This window comes from Podarcis cretensis, assembly GCF_951804945.1.
Source record: "Podarcis cretensis genome assembly, chromosome: 15".
Taxonomy (NCBI): Eukaryota; Metazoa; Chordata; class Lepidosauria; order Squamata; family Lacertidae; genus Podarcis; species Podarcis cretensis.
Genome location: NC_137185.1, coordinates 22207438 through 22226972, shown reverse-complemented (window position 1 = coordinate 22226972; position 19535 = coordinate 22207438). Strand labels below are relative to the sequence as shown.

General features: G+C 47.0%; 1 protein-coding gene across 1 annotated transcript; it reads right to left on the bottom strand.

The window, feature by feature from the left end:
* Positions 1 to 4266: 4266 nt before the first annotated feature.
* BSX (brain specific homeobox) lies at positions 4267 to 10396 on the bottom strand (the record flags this gene model as incomplete). The annotated part of the gene is made up of 3 exons (XM_079955956.1): positions 10079 to 10396; positions 6315 to 6511; positions 4267 to 4551 (listed from the first exon to the last, which is right to left on the bottom strand). The coding sequence occupies exons 1-3, from the start codon at positions 10344 to 10346 to the stop codon at positions 4267 to 4269; spliced, it is 750 nt and encodes a 249-aa protein (XP_079812082.1). The 5' UTR covers positions 10347 to 10396.
* Between the last annotated feature and the right edge of the window lie 9139 nt (positions 10397 to 19535).

The window sequence follows — 19535 nt, the reverse complement described above, 5'->3', positions numbered from 1 at the left end:
ATCATATGGGTTTAATTTCATTAGTTGATCAAGCTGCTGATTACATTTGCTTACACTTTCATATGAGTAAACACAGTAGTTCTGAATCAAGAAACATACAGTGGTACCTTGGGTTAAGTACTTAATGTGTTCCGGAGGTCCGTTCTTAACCTGAAACTGTACTTAACCTGAAGCACCACTTTAGCTGATGGGGCCTCCTGCTGCTGCTGCGCCGCCGGAGCACGATTTCTGTTCTCATCCTGAAGCAAAGTTCTTAACCTGAGGTACTATTTCTGGGTTAGCGGAGTCTGTAACCTGAAGCGTATGTAACCCGAGGCACCACTGTACTTTGCTCGTTTTCAGATGGTACACATTTGTCTTGCTGCAGGCACATAGGACTCTAGCTCCCATCAACCTCAGCCAGCATGGCCAATGGGCAGAGCTGATGGTGGTTGTAGTCTAAGAACATACAGCAAGCCACAGGTCCCCCATAAAGGAAAGAAGTGGGTGGTGTGAGAAGTGGGTGGTGCCTCTGCCAAGAGGGTGCTAGCGATCCTCTCTTTCCCCGTGTATTGGTATTAAAATACATTTTAAAAATAAATAAATCTGGCCAATATATCAGGTCCCCATTTTAGTCAAGTAAGGTTGTACTCCTGTGCCCCTTTACCTGAGTGTGGGTCCCTTTGAACTCTGTGAGATTTAGTTCTGAATAGACATATATAGGATTACATGGTGAATGTTTGTAATCAATTGATTGGGTTGCAGTCCTTAACTGGGGAAAGGGGAATGCCCGTTTGAATTACTTACTTTGTCATAAGATTAGCATAGCTGTTAAAATGACTGAGATGTTTTCTTTCTTTCTTTCTTTCTTTCTTTCTACTTTTCTCTTGTCATTCCTTCCAAAAGAGCAGGGTTATTTCTCTGGAACTATCTAACCATAGGTTTTTAAAAAGGCTGATTTGAATCAGCAGCACGAATCAGCAAAGGCAGGCTGCCTATTAGGTCTTGCAAATGGCTACGCTACTCCTTTTGACGCGATACAAATATTTTATAATTTGAGAAACACTACCCCACTTTTCTTTTAATTAAAAAAATCCTTTCTTTTCTGAACGCCACATCTGCAAACTGATCCTTTGCCCAGAAGCAAGACCCAGTGATTTCAGTGGGGCATTCAATCAAGTCTTGCATGTTTCGACGGCAGCCTCAGAGCAGAAGGAGCCGATGCATTTGCTCCCATTTCACTCTATGGGGTGAACTAAGAGGGAATGGCCTGTTTTGCTGTGGCGGGAACAGTTCTGCAAGATCCTGGCAGGGAGCTAACTTTGGAGAGGACGGAGGGATAGGGAAAATAAACCCCATCCTTCCTTACACATCAACCGATTAAGGCTGCTGCAACCACTTACTTGGGAGTAAGACTGTCTCCTCGAACGTAGCACGAGGGTCTTACTTCGGAGTAAATATGCATGGATGAATCTTTTATCTGGGTTGGTTTCGTTACCGCAAGAGAGTCGCAAGATGACAATCACCCATTATTCGAATGTTTATTTTGTTTCCCTACGTGCGATTTGTAAAAATTATATTTTTAGTAGTAGTAGTAGTAGTAGTAGTAGTAGTAGTAGTATATTTTCGCTAATATTCTCCAAACCCACAAAAACGGGGGAAACATACATTATTTCAAGCATTTAACTTTTGTATACATGAGTGAACAAGGCCGGTGTTGGCTGGGGAAAACTCGAGACAGGATCAGACCGTGGGGATGAAAAATCGGGACCTCGAAAGGCCAAAGGGACAAGGAAACAGTGGCGAGCGAAACACAGGATCAAAGCTGTAATCTGGCCACAGGCTCCGAGGGGCGGGAAGTTTGACTTTAGGGGTCCCTCCACACAGCAAAGTAGACAAGGGCTGTGTCTCTCTTCCAAACGCCCCCCGAAATGCTCCCGTTCTGCAGAAGGCTTAGGCAAGATCTAAGTAAACTAGACCCAAAGGGAATTTTAGTCCTACGGTGTAACTGAACGTGAAAATCCTTTCCTTACAGGCAGCAGACATCCATCACCAGGGTCTTTTTTAAGGGTTCAGTTCTAGGGAGGTTTTATTTTCTAACATGGTATGAGGAATGTGTGGCTTGCTCAAATGGCGGTGGGAGAAAGCTTAGTGGAAGAGAATAAGCAGGAAATTAACTGGAATTTGGACACGGTTATAGGGGATAGCAGGATGAAATTAAGAGAAGGAGTGTCTCTCTGTCTCTCACACACATAGTTCCTTACTCTTGCCAATTGCCAATTGGTCAATTACGCCCCCCCAAAAAAAGTTTTCTTGGAAGGCGCTGCGCTCTGCTCTGTCCTTGCAACCAGACTTCTTTTCTAACCACCCTAAAAGCTGTTTATTTGGGAGGGGCGTTTAATAAGGACAGGAAAACATCAGTGTCATGCGCTTGAGAGCTTTTGCGTTACACAGGGTGAGTTTTTTCTTCTTCAAGAGGTGAGATTCTTCTGAGAGGGCTCTCAGGCACTTTACAAAGAACAACAGGGTTTGTGGCTTCAGTCCTGCGCGCACTTATTGGGTGGGTAACATGGGATGCCACAGGCCTTACTTCTGGAGGATGAGCACGCACCGAATGGCGCGATTCTGTGCAGACTGCCTGAAATCGGTAGGACTTACTTCTGAGTAGACATACCCAAGACTGTCTGCTCTTTTAAGGACATGCATCCCCGGCCGTCCTGTGCGTGTTTGCTCAGAAGTCCCTCCCGTTGAACTCAACGGCGCTTCCTCCCAAGTAACAGTGTCCCAAGGAAGTGGGCATAGCACTGCAGTCTTTAAAGACCCGTTAGACTGTTGTTTTGCAGCAGCAGAAGGCGAGAGGGTAGAATTTCCACACAGCCAGACGCTTAAATAGCTTGAGAATCTTTGCGGGTTCATCTGTCTTTCCTCTCTTTGGAACGGATTTTATTTATTGGCTTCTTCAAGCCATCAATCCTCCTGGATACTTTGGGAAGGTATTATTTTTCATTAGGCTCTCAGAGCTGGAGAGGACCTCAGAGGTCATTTAGTCCAGCCTCCTTGCCCTTGCAGAATGTCCACAGCGACAACAACATTCCAGAGGTCATCCAGCCTAGCAAAGTACAAGTCTTACCTTTTTTCAGGTAAGACAACGCCTTACCTTTCTGTAGAGGTAACTTTCCCCCGCTCCACACCTTTCAGTACAGCGTTTGAAGGCAAATGCCTAATTCTGACTTTTGTCTTTTAAAATTTCCAGTGCTAAATTTGTCCACATTTTTTTAAAAATCCATAACTATATTTGTATTATAGCAATCTTTCTGAGAGCAGACGCCCAACTTTCTAGAGAAAATGACTTTAAAAAAAAAAAATCCTATGTACAGCATGGAATAAATTTCAGACACAATCCTTTTATAATTAAGCACCCTAAAAGTCCATTTATGCCAAGGAGAAAGATCTAAGTGCGCTTTAACTCCCATTTTGAAACTAATGGGACTGCAAAATGCTTCTAACTTTGCTTGGATCGTGGCCTTTACTTGCAACGGTCTTACTAAGTTTGCAACCCTGTGCATGCTCACTGGGAACAAGTCTTAGTGGAGGCGCAGAGATTTACTTCTGAGCAAACACACGCTATAGGATCGGGCTGTTTGGAGATAGAATCTCAAGCATTCTGAGAATTAAATTTCCTAGAAATGATATGTTTTTCACGCGTATTATTAAATGGCCTTACTGACGTTACCTTCTTTGCATCTTCCACGTAACAGAGATCGAAGAGTTCGTGGTTTATATTTGCATTCAGAGAAATTGCCATTCATCCCCCCGACTTCAATTTAATTTCTGCATTTACCATAGGAATTGGGGGCGGGGGATGGAATCCACTCAACCCCGCGCGCAAAAATACAGGTGTTTAAAAATGCCATGGTCCAAATCCCTCCTCCAGCTGAGAAGATCACCTGGATGGATCTGATCCGGATTCTGAGCCTCGCTCAATTTCCTCCGCCCCGTTCCCACAACCTTTGCCTAACTCGACGGGGCGGGGAAATGTTGGTGGAGATTCCCAGTCCTAAAAAGGAGGGGAGGAGGAGGAAGATGGATGAATGGGTCAGTGGGGTTCTCTCACATCTGTCCGGGGTTTGGTCTTCTCGGATCAGAGTCCGGGGTCAGATCCATCGGCCACCTGTCCTCAAGTGGACCCAGGAGTCTCTTAGCTGCGGACGCCCACCCCACTCCTCCCCGCGTCGGGCCAGTCCCACACCAGCCCATCTTGGCTGAGCCCCCGAGTCCGAGCTCGCCCTAGATGAGGTGCTGAGGGCCACAAAGCTCCGCCCCTTCGATTATGTCCACCTCGTCCTCGGTCTCCTCTAGCAGGAAGGGAGGCGGGTGGCCGCCCTTGCGGGGCTCGGCCGAGGAGGAGGCCGAAGAAGCGCCGGGCGCCGTTTTGTCTGGCGGCGCCAGCTCCGGCTCGCTGCTGGCCCCCTGCTCCGCGCTGTCCTCCGCGCCGGGGGCCTTGGGGTCGTCCTGGCTCTTCCGCAGCTGCTTTTTGTGCTTCATCCGACGGTTCTGGAACCACGTTTTCACCTGCAAGGAGAAGCGGCGAGGGTTGGCTCGGGCGCACGTCAGAAGGGAGAGATATTCGGAACACCAAACGCCATCCCTGCGGAGTGGGTGGGATGGCACTGGAAAAGGGTGGAAGGGAGGGGACCGAATGGGAAAGGCACATTTGCCAAGTGGACAAAACAAAAGTTCCCTTGTTTGAAAGAAAAAGAAAGCGGGGAAATGATGATCCGGATGGGGAACCGGTTTACATTTTCTAGGTCAAGTGGAAAGTCCGGGGAGGACTTGAAATGCCTCCGTGTGTCCACATCTGCATTGTGAACACGTTGGACAACTATTTTGGAGCCCAGTTTCTTTGGGTTTCTTAGACTGTTTCACGGGGATCCTAGCGCACGCCTGCCATTAAACACAGCATGGGGCCGCTCCAAGGTTCACGGAAGCTTGCAAAGCGTTCTGGCCACAACTCCCGAGAAGAAGCGGGAGCCTTAGACAAGTGGGAAACTGAGGTTGTGTAAGGGGGGCTTCTTCAACACCCCGCAATGTCAGCCCATCCTTCTCTTACACACACACACACACACACACACACACGGGCGGGCTCAATGGGTAGAGAAAAACTGCCCTCCCCATTCACCGTAGGTTTCAGATTGGGTTCAAGCCAGATGCCTCATTCTTTATTCGCAAATAAATTCAGCGGGATTTTACTCCCAGGTAAAGCGTGCGTGGAGTTGCGCAAGGGAAAGGAAACCTAACGCTGCAATCCTACGTAGGCTTAATTTGCTAGTAAACCCTACTGAGATCCTTAAGGCTTACTTCCGAGTAAACATCCACAGGCTAGCCTCATTACACGACTTTGTAGCAGAACGTCATCTGCTCATCTCCATGCCCCGCTAGCTTCACCGTTGCCCTCCCATTATTGACATGCAAACCGTAGGGTCCTCGGGGCAGGTCTTTTGAGCTACTGTGTCAGTTCTGGAACCTTGCGAAGTGAAGTGATGGTCCTATGCAATCCAGTTCAGACGACAGACTAAGCTCCATTTGCTCCTGGGGTGGCAGATTTGAGAACCGACATCTCTCTGGTGAACTTACGGGATGGCTGATTTATGATTTTAAATTCTGTCCCAATGGCATATTATTATTATTGTTGTTGTTATTATTATTATTATTCCTGCATTGTAGGGGGTTGGACTAGATGACCCTCAGGAGCTCTTCCAACTCTACAATATATTATTATCATCATCATCATCATCATCATTATCATCATTATCATCATTATCATCATTATTAATTCTACTGCTACCACTACTACTATTTTGCTGTTGTTCGGGTTTCACTGAAATATCATAAACTGCCCCGTGGGCCGGGGCTGTAACTCAAAGGGCGAGAACTCAAATCAATTAAAAATAATTCGACACGAACATTTTGCTTTACTGTTTCTGTTTAAATTCTTTTTGTGCCGCCTGAATTCCTCCTTTCGCCTCCACCACACAGAAAGGCTCTCAACACACTGAGCCAGGACTTATGACAGCTGCAAGCAGCATCCTGCGCATGTTTCCTGAGAAGTAAGCCCCCTCGTGTCCTCCATGGGACCGACTCCCGAGTAAGGCAGGAGGACCGCAGCCTCGGTCACCCGGCATCCCAAGGCTGGCTCACTCCCCTTTAAGACAGCTGCTTTCTCCTTCTCCCCCATTGGGGGCCGGGGGCTTTTGCGGGGTGCCTGACTGCACCCACTCATCCACCCACCTACCCACCGCGCTTCGTCCCTCCCCATCCTTCCAGCCCGGCCCTACCTGGGTCTCCGAGAGGCTGAGCGCTGTGGCCAGTTCGACGCGCTCGGGAGTGGAAAGGTAGCGCTGGATCTCGAAGCGCTTCTCCAGGCCGGAGAGCTGCGAGTCCGAGAAGACGGTGCGGGCCTTCCGACGGCGGCAGTGCTTGCCCGGCAGCTCGGCGTGCGGGTGAGGCTGGAAGAGAGCGGGCACCGGCACCCCTGCAAGGAAGACACGAGCGGATCCGTGGCGGGCCTGCCAGGCGCCCCACCGACAACCCACAGCCCACCTTTAAGGAGAGATCGATAGATATGGATTCTTGGTGGGAGAGGGGAGATAAAGGTCCGCGCAGTCCCAGGCCAATGCCCTCCAAGAAGTCCAGGCACTGGGAATGGAGGCGCCATGGTCTCCGCCAAACAGGGGTAGACTGCCCCTGCCCGTGGAAGCTCCATGTAGCCATCGCAGCGCCTAACCGCCGAGAGGCCTCAACAGTAAATCAATTGCAAACCACCGTGCGGCCTCGTTTATGTGAACGCAGCCGGGGATGGGGAAGCAACGGCCAAAAAGGTAGCATTGCAACCGCCAGAGTAGGGTTGTTGTTGTTGTGGTTGTTGTTGTTTTGCCATTCCCAACACCTAGCACCACCACACTGCCTCTTAGGAGTAGCACTGAGCTCCCTCATTCTATATTCCCCGCTTAATCTTTGGACAGGGGCCATTTACCTCTTATTTCCCCTATTCACTAGACTTCGTTTTAATACGTGTCATTTCCCACCCAGTCCGGCGCCTTATCTCCCTCCCACCCCCGCACTCCACTTTCTTTGAATTCAGGCAGCCACCCGAAAGGGTAGAAAATCCTCTGCCGTTTGGCCCGGATTAATTAAAACGGATTAAGCGCGAGGTCTGCTCTTCTGTTCCCAAACCTCTCTTTTACGCACGTGAGTGAGCACGGTTCAAAATTGGGGCGGGTTTCTAAGAGAAACAAACGGTGGTTGAAGAGCCCCGGAGCAACTCGTTCCGTGGTCTGGAGTGCTTGGAGTCTGGACGCTGCGGGGCGCTTTTTCAAGGAACTGGGAGGTGGTGTTTTCTTAGCTCAGCACCTGAGCCAGTTCCTGCGTCCCGGTCCAAAATCTCCCCCGTCGATCATGACAGAAGTGGGACGTTCTTCTTCCAGCCCACCCACCCTTACCCCAGTTCCCTGGAAGACACAAAGCTCCCCTCCCCTTTCTTCCAGGGTAAAGGAACGAACAGTCTCTCTAAAGGTCTACCGACCAAAACAGCTCAGTGTAGCGGTGGCTTCAGAGGCAGAGCTAAAAGACTACAACCTCACACATTTACACGCTTTCGTAGATTGAAGTCAATAGGACCGACTTCTGAGTGGACAAGCAGAAGAAGAAAATTGCGTGCATGTCCCTGCGATGATCCTGCCAGCAGTCCTAACCCTCACCCCGCAAGCTAGAATTTGAACTCAGGACTTCTTCGCTGTCAGCTACTACATCAGTTGGGCTGGGGGGGGGAGAGGATTTCAGGAGGACTTTTCTTTAGCCATGGCAGAGCTCCTGTGACTTTGCTGCGTAACAGACAGAAAATCTGTCGGTGAAGCTTTCCCCTTCCCCAACACAGCGGCGGGAAGAGCTTTTCCTGCTGAATTTCTGCCTTCCTGGAAAAATAAAGGGAGCCTGCAAGTCCGGAGGCCATTAAGCATCAGCATCAACCGCTTCCTCTGACATCTTTCATTGTTAAGGTTTCCTAGAGTTGATCTAGCCTCCACCTAATCTCCCAAATGCAAATGTGAGTCCAAATGGGTCATTAAGTATTTGTGACCAACTCCGCAGCTATTGCCCCTTTCCGCTTCCACCCTCGTTTTTCTCCTTTGTTTTCTGGCTTTTAAGACTCTGCAAAAGTTCGTCATTTAAAAAGAACCCCCCTGTAATTCCACGTCCCAGAGTGGATGCATTGCAGAAGACTCTTTTACCGGGTGTCAGTTCACCCTGGTGGCCGGCAAAACAGAGTTATTTCCCTATCATCCTGCTGAGTCCTAAGGAGGATTTTATTTGATCACCTCTCAGGTGGATCTGCGGGTGGGAGCAGAATGTGGAAGAGCGACCGTCTGCACCCGCCAGCCTGACTTCACATCTGATCAGGAATGCCAGCTTGGCCGCGACCGTGGGTACCCGGGGTCGTGGGTGCCCTGCAGCGTGCATGGCCCTGGCGCCAAAATTTGTGGGTGCGCGGCCCCTTCATGGGGAATTTTGTGGGTGCTCCCAGGGCCGCAGGGAGTCGACACCTATGCATCTGATTTCGTTGAAGCCTTTAAAAACTTGCGCTCTCTGCGACTCCTTATTTCTGTATGCGATACTCTATACGGGTTACCTTCCCCGTTTTAAATCGTATAACCGTTAAGTGTCGTTTACATTCCCCATAGGCAAGCTGCAAGGTTCGTGTGTTTCTTTTCATGACTACTGTTTTCGTATTTCTAAGATGTTTTCCCTTATCGACTTTTTAAAAATTTATTTTATTTTTGTTTGATTTTGCATTTTCATGACAGAAAAAACGGGATTGAATCAAACCATCTCAAGGAAACATTCTTGTGCGCTTGGCAACTCTCGAAAGCTTCCCAGTCTTTTGGGTTGCAATCCTGTGCAATTTCAAGCAACGTTCCCTTATATTACTTATAATTTCTAATTAAATAAATTTTAAGGAAATAAATTTTAAATTTTCGTCTGATATTTTGCCTTTTCTTCCCTTTCCTTTTTCTATCCCTTTGTAAATATGTAAGTCTTATACATTCTAAAAGATAACGGGTTGATGCTTTTTCTTTTGGTCAAAATGACAATTGGTTCCGGCTCTATTCTAAATTAATTAGCGTCTTGTTTTTAACGGGTTCTAAATACTGGAGTCTAAATAGTGGGATGAATTCGGTTCGAAGATAAATCCAATATTCGTTTTCGTTTACAAACTGAGAATGATTCATGGTTAAATTATAATTTCAACCACTGGTCGCTCCACAAAATATCAATCTGTCTTCTCTTCCTCTTCAAGAGAACCCCATTTAAAAGTCTGAAGGAAAACAGCGACCGCGTGAGTTCATTTATTTATTTGTATTCAGTGGGAAAGAAGTTCCCTACCGCGTTTTATTTTAGAATTTCAGATTCAATCGTGACATTGCTGAAAAGTTATTAAGGTTTGGCTTGATTTATTTTTGAGCATCGGAAGTCAGAAACCTTGGAAGTTAGAGACCAAGAGGACTTTACTTCCAAAGGCTTCCGATTCTTTTAAGGACGAACTGAAACTCATATAACTGAGGGATTTTCATGCCCGCGACGCAAGCGGAGGATCTCTGCGTCAAGGGGCTGATTCCCAAACTTCCAGCGCCCTTTCCCCGCTTCTATGATTCAACAAAGAGAGCAGGGACGGAAGATGCCCTCGCTGCTCTGAATTTTTTAAAAGCCTCAACCCGCATCTTGTCATTTTGTGCGTAAAGAAGAAAGTTTGGCAACCACCTGGATGAAATCTGATTTGGGGAGTTCTCGACTATACCGTTCGCATCAGCAGCGCGGCTAGACTTGACTGGACTTTTGCTTTGCCTTTTCTTGGACAGCAAAGCGGGCAGCTTCCTCTCCTTTTTAAAGCCTCCCCTCCCCGAAAAAAGCCCACCCACCAACAATAGCCAACCTGTGGCACCGGACACACATCGGCACGAGTTTGGGTACCAGGCAACGCACACGACAGAGACTCGCGCGGTTCCTCAAGCCAAAGGCAGAGAGGCGACGGCGAAGGAGCGCTTACCCGAAGTGGTCAAGAAATAAGGGTGGTGGTGATCCGGCTTATGGAGCGGGTGGTGCGGGTGAGGCGCCAGGATGGTCGGCGGGGGCATCAGGGGGTACCCATAGTCCAGCAGAGGGACCCGAGAGGCCAGGGGGCTGTGGAAGTGCTCGGGGGCCACTTCCCGAAGGGGCTTGGGCTTGTGGAGCAGGATGTCCTCGATGAAGAAGGAAGTTGGCCTGTGGGAAGACACCGAGTGGGCCACCGCGTGCGAGGTGAAGTTGAGGTTCATCTCCCCGCTTCTGGAGACGCGGATCCGGGCTGGGGGGCACAAAAGGAACTCCCTGGCTCTTGTCCTCTGTCTCTCCGGGTCTTTTTGTTGCTTTTGAAGCCAACCAGGAGTAGGGTTCTCTCTCAGTCGCCTTCTTCTTCTTCTTCTTCCTCCTCCTCCCTTCACGGTTTGGAGCGAGCCAAGAGAGAAGAGCAAGGTGGATCCTTCAAGGGCTTTCGGAAGCTGGGGGTAGGGGGGAGGGAGAGGATTTGCGCCTTTGAGGGCCGCTCCGAAGGGGGATCTCCAGCGAGCCAATCGCGGGTTAGCAGGGCGGAGGGAAAAACCGGCTTTGCCCGATGTCACCCACAGGAGTGGCGAATGTAGGCGACGGAGGGAGACGCTGTCCGTGGTGCTGAAAAGAGCGCAGGGGACGCTGCTTGCGGGGCAGTGAACAGGAGCGCCAAGGGATGGCGTGGGAAGGGATTGATGTCCACTTTGGGACAGGGGATACAGAGGGATAGGCCCCTCCTACCACCTGCGCCACCACACCTTCCCATGGAAAATGCAGGCACGGTGTACTTTCTAGACTGCCAGGAATGTTTTCTTCCTGGGTGCAACAAGAAGCCACAATTGGCCATAGCTGCCCCCTGCTGTGGCCACTTCATGAGCACATGTGTGATCATCATGCAGGACAACACATACTCTTTTTCTCAGACACAGAAATACTTTCAGTGTCAAATTCAAGGTGGTTATTTGAGCATCCCTGGTCGACCGCGTGGCTCTGTGGTTTGAGGGATGGCTTGGGAAAATAGGAGGTGGAATGATAGCTCAGCTGCAGAGCCTGAGGGGGGTGGCTCTACAATCTCCCAGTCTCAGTTCTCCATCTGTGAGAGCCAGAACCAACAAGTTGAGGACCGCAATACGCTTTGCACATTTTAAAAGTGAGCCTTGGAAAGTATGGCACGAAGCAGTATATAGATGCTTGAAACCAATAAAGTGTGGTAGAAATGATCAGAAATCACAACTGAAAGAATCCCTCTGTGTGAAAAAGAAGTGCAGGTTGTCTCAGATACAGTTGCATGTTTGCATTGGCACAGAGAGGGATTATATGATGGTTTAGGTTAGGACAATGTCCCAAGCCACTAACAGCCCAATCCTATGCACATTTGCTCATGAATGCAATAGGACTTGCTTCCTACTAAGGGTGCTTAAGAATGTATCATTAACAGTGTTGGTAGCAGTAGAAGAGACCTGCTTGGCCAAAGTCAAATATTCCTAAGGCCTAAAACTGTGATCCCATGCATAGTTCTTCAGGAGCAAACCTTGCTAAATCCAGTGGGGATCACTTCTGACTTCACTTACCCAGAATCAGGTTCTATGTTCCATTGGTTTCAACAGGAGTAATCTAACCACACCTTAATCTCCCAGCAAAAACAAGAAGACATCCAACAAAAGAAATGTCCAAATGGCATCTGATGGAAACTGGAAATGAGTTTAAAGGAGTGGCTTTCAGCTAATGATGTTCAAACAGCCTCTGACTGCATGTACATTTAGGAGGTCTTTCAGTCTTAACTTTGTTTCTCCACTTTATTCTGCGCTAGTCAGGGCTCATCCGGAACACTGTATCCAGTTCCAGGTTCCAAAATGTAGGGAAACTGAGAATGGGTCAAAGGAATGCATCAAAAATGCTCAGGGATATTGGGGGTAGTGAGTGGGGAGGGAACCTAGAAGGAAAGGCTGAGGGAACTGGGTATGTTTAGCAAAGAGAAGATGATATCATATGGGGACATGACAGCACTCTCAGAACACAGAAGAGGGCAAAGATTTATTCTCTGATGTCCTAGTGGGAAGGACTCAATCTATTGGGCTTAAGTTCTAAGTCAGTAAATTTTAAGAACATAAGAAGGACCTGCTGGATCAGGCCAATGGCACATCTACAGTAGTTCAGCATCCTGTTCTCGCAGTGACCTAACAGATCTCTGCAGGAAACCTGCAAGCAGGACATCATGAGCACAAGAGAGCATTTTCCCCTCCTGTGGTTTCCATTAACTGGCATTCAGAAACATCTTGCCTGTGACAGTGGAGGTAGAACATAGCTATCAAGGTTAGAAGCCACTGATATAGCCCTATCTCCTCCATGATGGAACCTTAGTAGAATCTTCTTGATGGTAAGAAGAATTTGACAATTGACAATGAAATCAATTCCCTGGGGGGCGGGGGCGGGGCTGAGCTCTCCCTTGCATGGGCGTGGCCAGGATTTGTGTTGGGGAGGTGGGACACCCACCTCTCATCATTCTGTGTCTGGCTCTGTCTAGCAGATTCAGAATGAAATGTCTCTAGAACAGTTGTTTTAAATCACTTTCTTTTGACTCCAAGTCAAAATCTGTCAAAATCTTCAGTTGTTTGAAAGCTAAAAAGATAATTTTTTTTTAAAAAAAAAGCATCAGGGAGTACCTTTCATGTGGTTAACAAGTATATTTTGCAAAATTATAAAGAACACACCTTTTTCCATCTTATTTTTTTAAAAAAATCTAAGCTAAAACAAGTTTTGCTGGATTTGCTGGAGGGAAACCAGCATTTCCTTCTCAAATTCCTCCTTTTTCCCAATACAGTTTTTTGTGTGCATACTCAGTAAGCATAGTCCATTGATAACTCATTGAGCATTTCAGTTTCAAATATTCTGATTATTTCTACTTTTCGTTAAATATTTTTTATTTATTTGCTTGATTGTGGGGAGGGTCAGCTGCCCCTCTTGTCCCCCATGGCTACACCCATGCTCCCTTGCTGAAGGTTTTCAAGCAGAGACCTGACGGTCATATTTTGGAGATGCTTACTTGAGAAACTGCCTTGCCCCTTATAAACCCAATAGATCACTGTGGTCTGCAGGAGAGTTTCTCCTATGAGTTCCAAAGATCTAAGAAGTCCGCTCCACAGTCACTCAGAGCAGGGCTTTAAGGACGACTGCCCCTGTTCTGTGGGAAACCATTCCTGTCAAGTTCCAACAAGCTACCTACACTTTCTAGAAACAATTTAAGTTTTCTTTTTGTTCTGACATGATTTCCCAGCTGGATAAATGTGTCTTTACCACGAGTACCCCCATGTTCACATTTTAGTCTTGTTCTAAATGTGCCACAATTTTCCATGTATAAGACGCCCCCGTGTATTTTGGGGGACTCAAATTCCCAAATTTCCCCCCTTCATTCACTATCTGTGTATAAGATGAGCTGTGTTTTTAAACATTATTTTTGAGTAACCCCCCCCCCCCTGTCTTAAACATGGAAAAGTATGGTATTTGCTGTTTTTAACTGCTTTTAATTCTCTTGTGTATAAATCACCCTGAGATTGTGGTTTAGAAGTCAATCAATCAATCAATTAGTGGTGATTCTGATAACCACCATAATTTAAATCTCTTTGCACAGCAGCTCTGTGAGGTAGGCAAGACCAATATAATTTGTTTGGGGGCAGCATAACTGAGCAGGGAGGTAAACTGTGAGGTCTACTCTGCTGTGCTCCATTAGTTCTACTGCCCTGATGTGTTCCAACAATGGTTGTGAGCAACAGGTGTTTTTTAAGCCAAAAATGTTCAGAGCAAAACAAGGAACTTCTAGCTGAAGCTTCCCTCCCCTCTTCTCCTTCCCTGCGAAGTTGCATTATTGCAGGGCCACCAATTCCCCCCCCCCCCATCACATCTTTCTTTCTGGCTTCTTCCTTCTGCCCCTCCCAGACATTATCCTGTTGGGATTTTCCTCCAGCTCATTTGCCTTCTAATCTTATGTCTCACCCCTTATTACCTTCCCCTGCTTTTCCTCGCCTCTCCCTCTGCTTGTTATGTTGTTTTTTTACCCCCTCCTTATCCGTAACATTCATTTCCCCAGAGTCAATTTGCTAAAATTAGGGTGATACACCACATCATAGCCGAGATAATTTCGGCTCGCATCTCAGAAAATTGCTCTAATTATTGATGTTAAATTCGGGGAAATTAAAAGAAGGCACTCCTCCTTCATCTCCTGATTTTAAGCTCTAATTTGTCAAAATCGAGTTGTCATCACAATTCCAGTCAGGGGCTGTTAATAGTCAAAATGTTTTAATAGAGCCAGAATTCTCGCAACCCATGCTATTAGATAATTAGGAGGGATGTTAGAAAGACAAGTGGTAATCCTTGGGCGCACAGACAGCAGCTCCATCTGATCTAGCAGGTAGAACAAATTAATTACCAGAATCAATTAGGCTGAAAAGTACAGTTCTCCAGGAAGTGTAAACCATGCCATACATATGGATGAGCTTGTAAATGGTAAATAAATGGCAAAACCCTGAAAATTATAGAAACGGCAATCATGATAGTTTAATGAACCTGCAACTCAGAGAACATGAGTTAATGTTACCCTAACTCCCACATGTTTGTCTGCTGGATAATGAAAATAGCCTCAGGAAGACAACGGCCGCAGCATGTTCCAGAGATCATTTCATCACTCTGCTTTATTGGATTGTTAATGTTCCTTTTGCTGCAATGAAAACTAAAGAAAAACAAGAGGGCCCAGAAGCTTGTGAGAAAGTCAGTCTCCCCTGGTCCAACAAGTGAGAGCTGCTGTTTGTGGAAGATGATGCAGTAGAAATCATCTGGGTGTGCATCCTTCCTGGGATGCTCATCACGGCTCCACCGAACTGGCTAGGTGCATCTTTCCATTTTAGATGGGGTCACTGGTGGTTGGTGCCCATTGGAACAGGTAGAGCACAAGGCAGGGATCCCAACAGGAGGGAGAGACAGAGCAGAGCTGACAAATTCCTGTTCCACACACACACACCCTTGCTCCCTGCTGAGTTCCACAAGAGAAACACTTGAGGCCAAAGAGGAGGAACCTGTTAGGCTTGGCTACTCCTTGGACTGGTTGTAAGTCAGAAGACAGGCAGATGGGGGGGGGTGGCTGAGGGCATGCTGAGTTTGGTGGGGCAGTGCCACATTTGCCCTAATGGTAAAGGTAAAAGTAAAGGGATCCCTGACCATTAGGTCCAGTCGTGGCCAACTCTGGGGTTGTGGGGCTCATCTCGCTTTATTGGCCGAGGGAGCCGGCGTACATGTGGCCAGCATGACTAAGCCGCTTCTGACAAACCAGAACAGTGCACGGAAACGCCATTTACCTTCCCGCCGGAGCGGTACCTATTTATCTACTTGCACTTTGATGTGCTTTCGAACTGCTAGGTTGTCAGGAGCAGGGACCGAGCAACAGAAGCTCACCCCATCGCGGGGATTGGAACTGCCGACCTTCTGATTGGCAAGTCCTAGGCTCTGTGGTTTCAGATGGGGGTGGGGGTGGCTGAGGGCAGGCTGAGGTTGGTGGGGCAGTGCCCCATTTGCCCTAATGCACTACCCTCCACTGAAAGGGGTTGCATATAGGTTTGTCTGCTGTTCAGCAGGTGAAGAAAACCCCACTGGGCATGCTCAAGTCATTCTGGAGGAAGGACTTGATATCTATCTGTAAAATAAATACAACAAAACACACCCTTTGGAGACAACTAAAGCAGCTCTTTTTGGATTTCAGCTCCAGAATATATATTGGTCCTAGTCCCCAGGCCAAGTGTGGGGGAACTTTGGTACACCAAATGCTGCTGAACTACAACTCCCATCATCCCCAGCCATCGGCCATGCTTGCTGGGGTTGATGGGATTTCTGGTTCAGCAACATCTGGAGGGGGAGCAGTTCCCCTAGTTGAGGCATCCCCAAACTCGGCCCTCCACATGTTTTGGGACTACAACTCCCATCATCCCTAACTAACAGACCAGTGGTCAGGGATGATGGGAATTGTAGTCCCAAAACATCTGGAGGGCCAAGTTTGGGGGTGTCTGCCCTAGTCAGACCTAGTTGTAATACTACCCTTGGTTTTAATAGTAGTTGCCTCTTCCATGTTTATCATTGGGACAATGCCTTCCTCTGTACACATATACAGACCTGGAATAATCTGTCCAGTTCTCAGACCACCTTTTGAGAAGGTTGTTTACAAACTGGAGCATGTACAAAGAACAGCCAGGCTGGTGAGGGGTCAGAAAACCAAGTCCCATGAAAAAGGATGGGGGGGGGACAACTGTGCATGTTTCACCTGGCAAAAATAAGTTTAAGGGGAGACACGATGACAGCCTTCAAGTATCTGAAGGGCTGACTCACAGAAAAGTGAGCAGACTTGTTCTCTGCTTCTCTAGAACTAATGAGCAGATATTGTGAAGCAAATGTTGGCTAAATGATAAGAAGAACCTCTTAATGGTACATAGAAAGCTGCCTTAAACTGAGCCAGACCATTGGTCCAGTGTTGTCTGCATGGACTGGTAGGAGCTGTCCAGAATTTCAGACAGGGTTTTCTTCCAGTCCTACTTGGAGATGATGGGGTTGGACCTTACCTGGGACCTTCTGCATGCAAAGCAGATGCTCTTCCACCCAATGGGGAAGCTCCAACCTGCCCTCACTGTGTGTCAGTGGAGCAGACTACCTCAGGAGATGATGGACCTCCAATGGAGGCATTTCGGTAGACAGTGGGCAGCCATCTTTGACAGGTGTGGTGGTTGTACCGAGCAGAGGTTGAATGAGACAAACTCTTAAGGTTCCCTTCCTGCTCTGGAATTATATGACTCCATGTATCAGTGAGTTTTACGACTATGGTTGATTTCTCCTCCTGAGATATAAGAACTCACTTTGACTTAATATTATTTAATCAGGCACAACACCTTGCAATTGGATATAATTACATTTAGTTAACCCTTCTTGGGAACAAGGAAACTGACATAGACTTTTTTTGGGGGGGGGGTACATTTTACTGTCCTAAGGCAAATGCAATGCATCTTGGAGTAGTAAAATGTCCCAAATGACATGTGTGTTGTGTCCAAATAAGGCCACATATGTCTGCTTCTCTGATTCATTTTTTGTTTGTTTGACAAACCACATGGGATTTCCCCCCCACCCCAATATATTAACATTGATTGGGGCAAAAATCAATAGATTTCTTAGTGATTTTTGGTCACAGGTGCTTTAAGTGTACTGAAAGGAAATTATAAATGGTAAGTAGCTGAAATCTGGGGACATGGTTTAGTAGTGTGCAGGTGACAGTGTCCTAGACAGATTATGGGTTGTATCAAGTATAGAGCTAAGCTAACATCGCTTAGCAGCATACTTTCTCTGCTGGTGAAATGTTTTGTGCCAATCAAACATTATTATGCAAGCGAAGAATAAGCAAGTTACTGGTAACTTGTTGTGCAATTGATTCTGCATACTGTAACAACAACAACAACAACAATTTATTATTTATACCCTGCCCATCTGGCTGGGTTTCCCCAACCACTCTGAGCAGCTCCCAAAAGAATATTAAAAACATGATAAAACAGAATGAAATGTCAAACATTAAAACGTCCCTAAACAGAGTTGCCTTCAGAAGTCTTCTAAAAGTTAGATAGTTGTTTATTTCCTTGACATCTGATGGGAGGGCCTTCCACAGGGCAGGTGCCACTACAGAGAAGGCCCTCTGCCTGGTCCCCTGTAACCTCACTTCTCACAATGAGGGAACTGCCAGAAGGCCCTCGGAGCTGGACCTCAGTGTCCTGGCTGAACAATGGGAGTGGAGACGCTGTTGCACTGGATTCCACAAATTGCACATTAAAACCCACTCAACTACTAGTGAAAGAGTCGCTGCACTAGTGGACAGAGAGTATTGGATACAGCCATACATTATGGGTCTCCTTCTGAGCAAATTCTGCTGTGAAAAGTGCCACCGATAAACCAGACACACAAACTATAATGGTTATTAAAAAAGACCCTGTATTAATCCCCCCTTATTTTTCAGAAAACAACAAACACCAGCAAACAACTTGGCTATCATCACAGTATCTAAACCCATAAAATTCAAAAGCAAATACATTGCAGTACAATAGGATGAAGGCACCAATATTTTGAATATTACAAATGGTTAAGTATTTTATCCACCCAGCCATGCATAGAGAGTTGGTCTCATTTGGGGTGGAATTTTATAGGCACCTGTGCCCACAGAACAAATAGGAGAGGAGTTCTTCCATATTTTGCCCCTTCCCTGAAAAACTAGCTCCTCCATCACTTTAGGATTTGGGCTCAATGTGTTAGAAAGCCAACAGGCTAACAAGTGTTCTCTTAGGAGCAAACGGGGGAGGCAAATGAATTAATAGTGATGGAACAGGCTTACAAACCCAACTTATTAATGGAGCCAGCCATGGTAGGGAGAGAGAGCTAAGCGGCTTGCCTCCCCATTTCATCTAATGCAATTACTTCTCAGGGAGGGAGGGAGCTCCTCTTTTAGCTATCAGCGATATTTCTTTTTCAAAGAAGATTCGAAGATTAAAGAAATGGGACTTCAGCAAATCCTAGAGGGTTGCGGGAGAGAAGCTGGAGGGGAGGGGAGGGGAGGGGGTGGGGGTGGGGGTGGGGCAGGAGAAAGCATGTACAGCAGAAGGACTAAGGTTAAAAGGAACAAGGCAGAGTGCTCAAAGATCAATCCCCTGTCCAGAAAAGGGGGAAAGGAAAGGGAAAACTTCCTTTTTTGTAGCCTGGGAAGCAGAAAATAGAAGGCACTGGGAGAACAGGAAAGAGCTTGTATCACAGGCCTGTTGATTTTTTAAGTAAGCCTTTGTAGCACTGTTGTGTCAATATTCCACCCCCCCCAAAAAAAAAAACACAAAAAACCACTTTCCCTTTAAATAAGAATCATGTTTCTGGTCCTCCTTGTGAAGGTTAGTTCAAGAAGACAATAATAATATATGGGGAGATGCTCAGAACTTCTTTTTTCAGATTATAAAACACTCGCACACTGCTCTGTAGATCCTCCATCCAGGCAAGAAAGCAAGAAGTATCAGAGATTTCAAGGACACATTTCTCCCAGGCAAAAGCACTCAGCAAAACAGGGGTTAGGAAGGGGCGTGTCCTGGGCCAAGGGGGTGTGGCTAGTGTGGGGTGTGGCCAGGGGAGAATCCTAAGGGCCAGATAAGGGCACCCAGACCTGAGGTTCTCCATACCAGCCTTAAACCCGAGGATCCCCAGTCCTGCAATAAAGAAACTGGGATTTTTCAAATTGAAGAGATTCCTTAACCTTTTGCCACTCACACTCATGCAGAGCTCATTCTACCAGCTTGACCAAAAGATCAGCTCCACCAGCCACCTCCTGCTTTTGAACTGCGCCAGCTGGTTATTATAAGAACAGCTGTTCA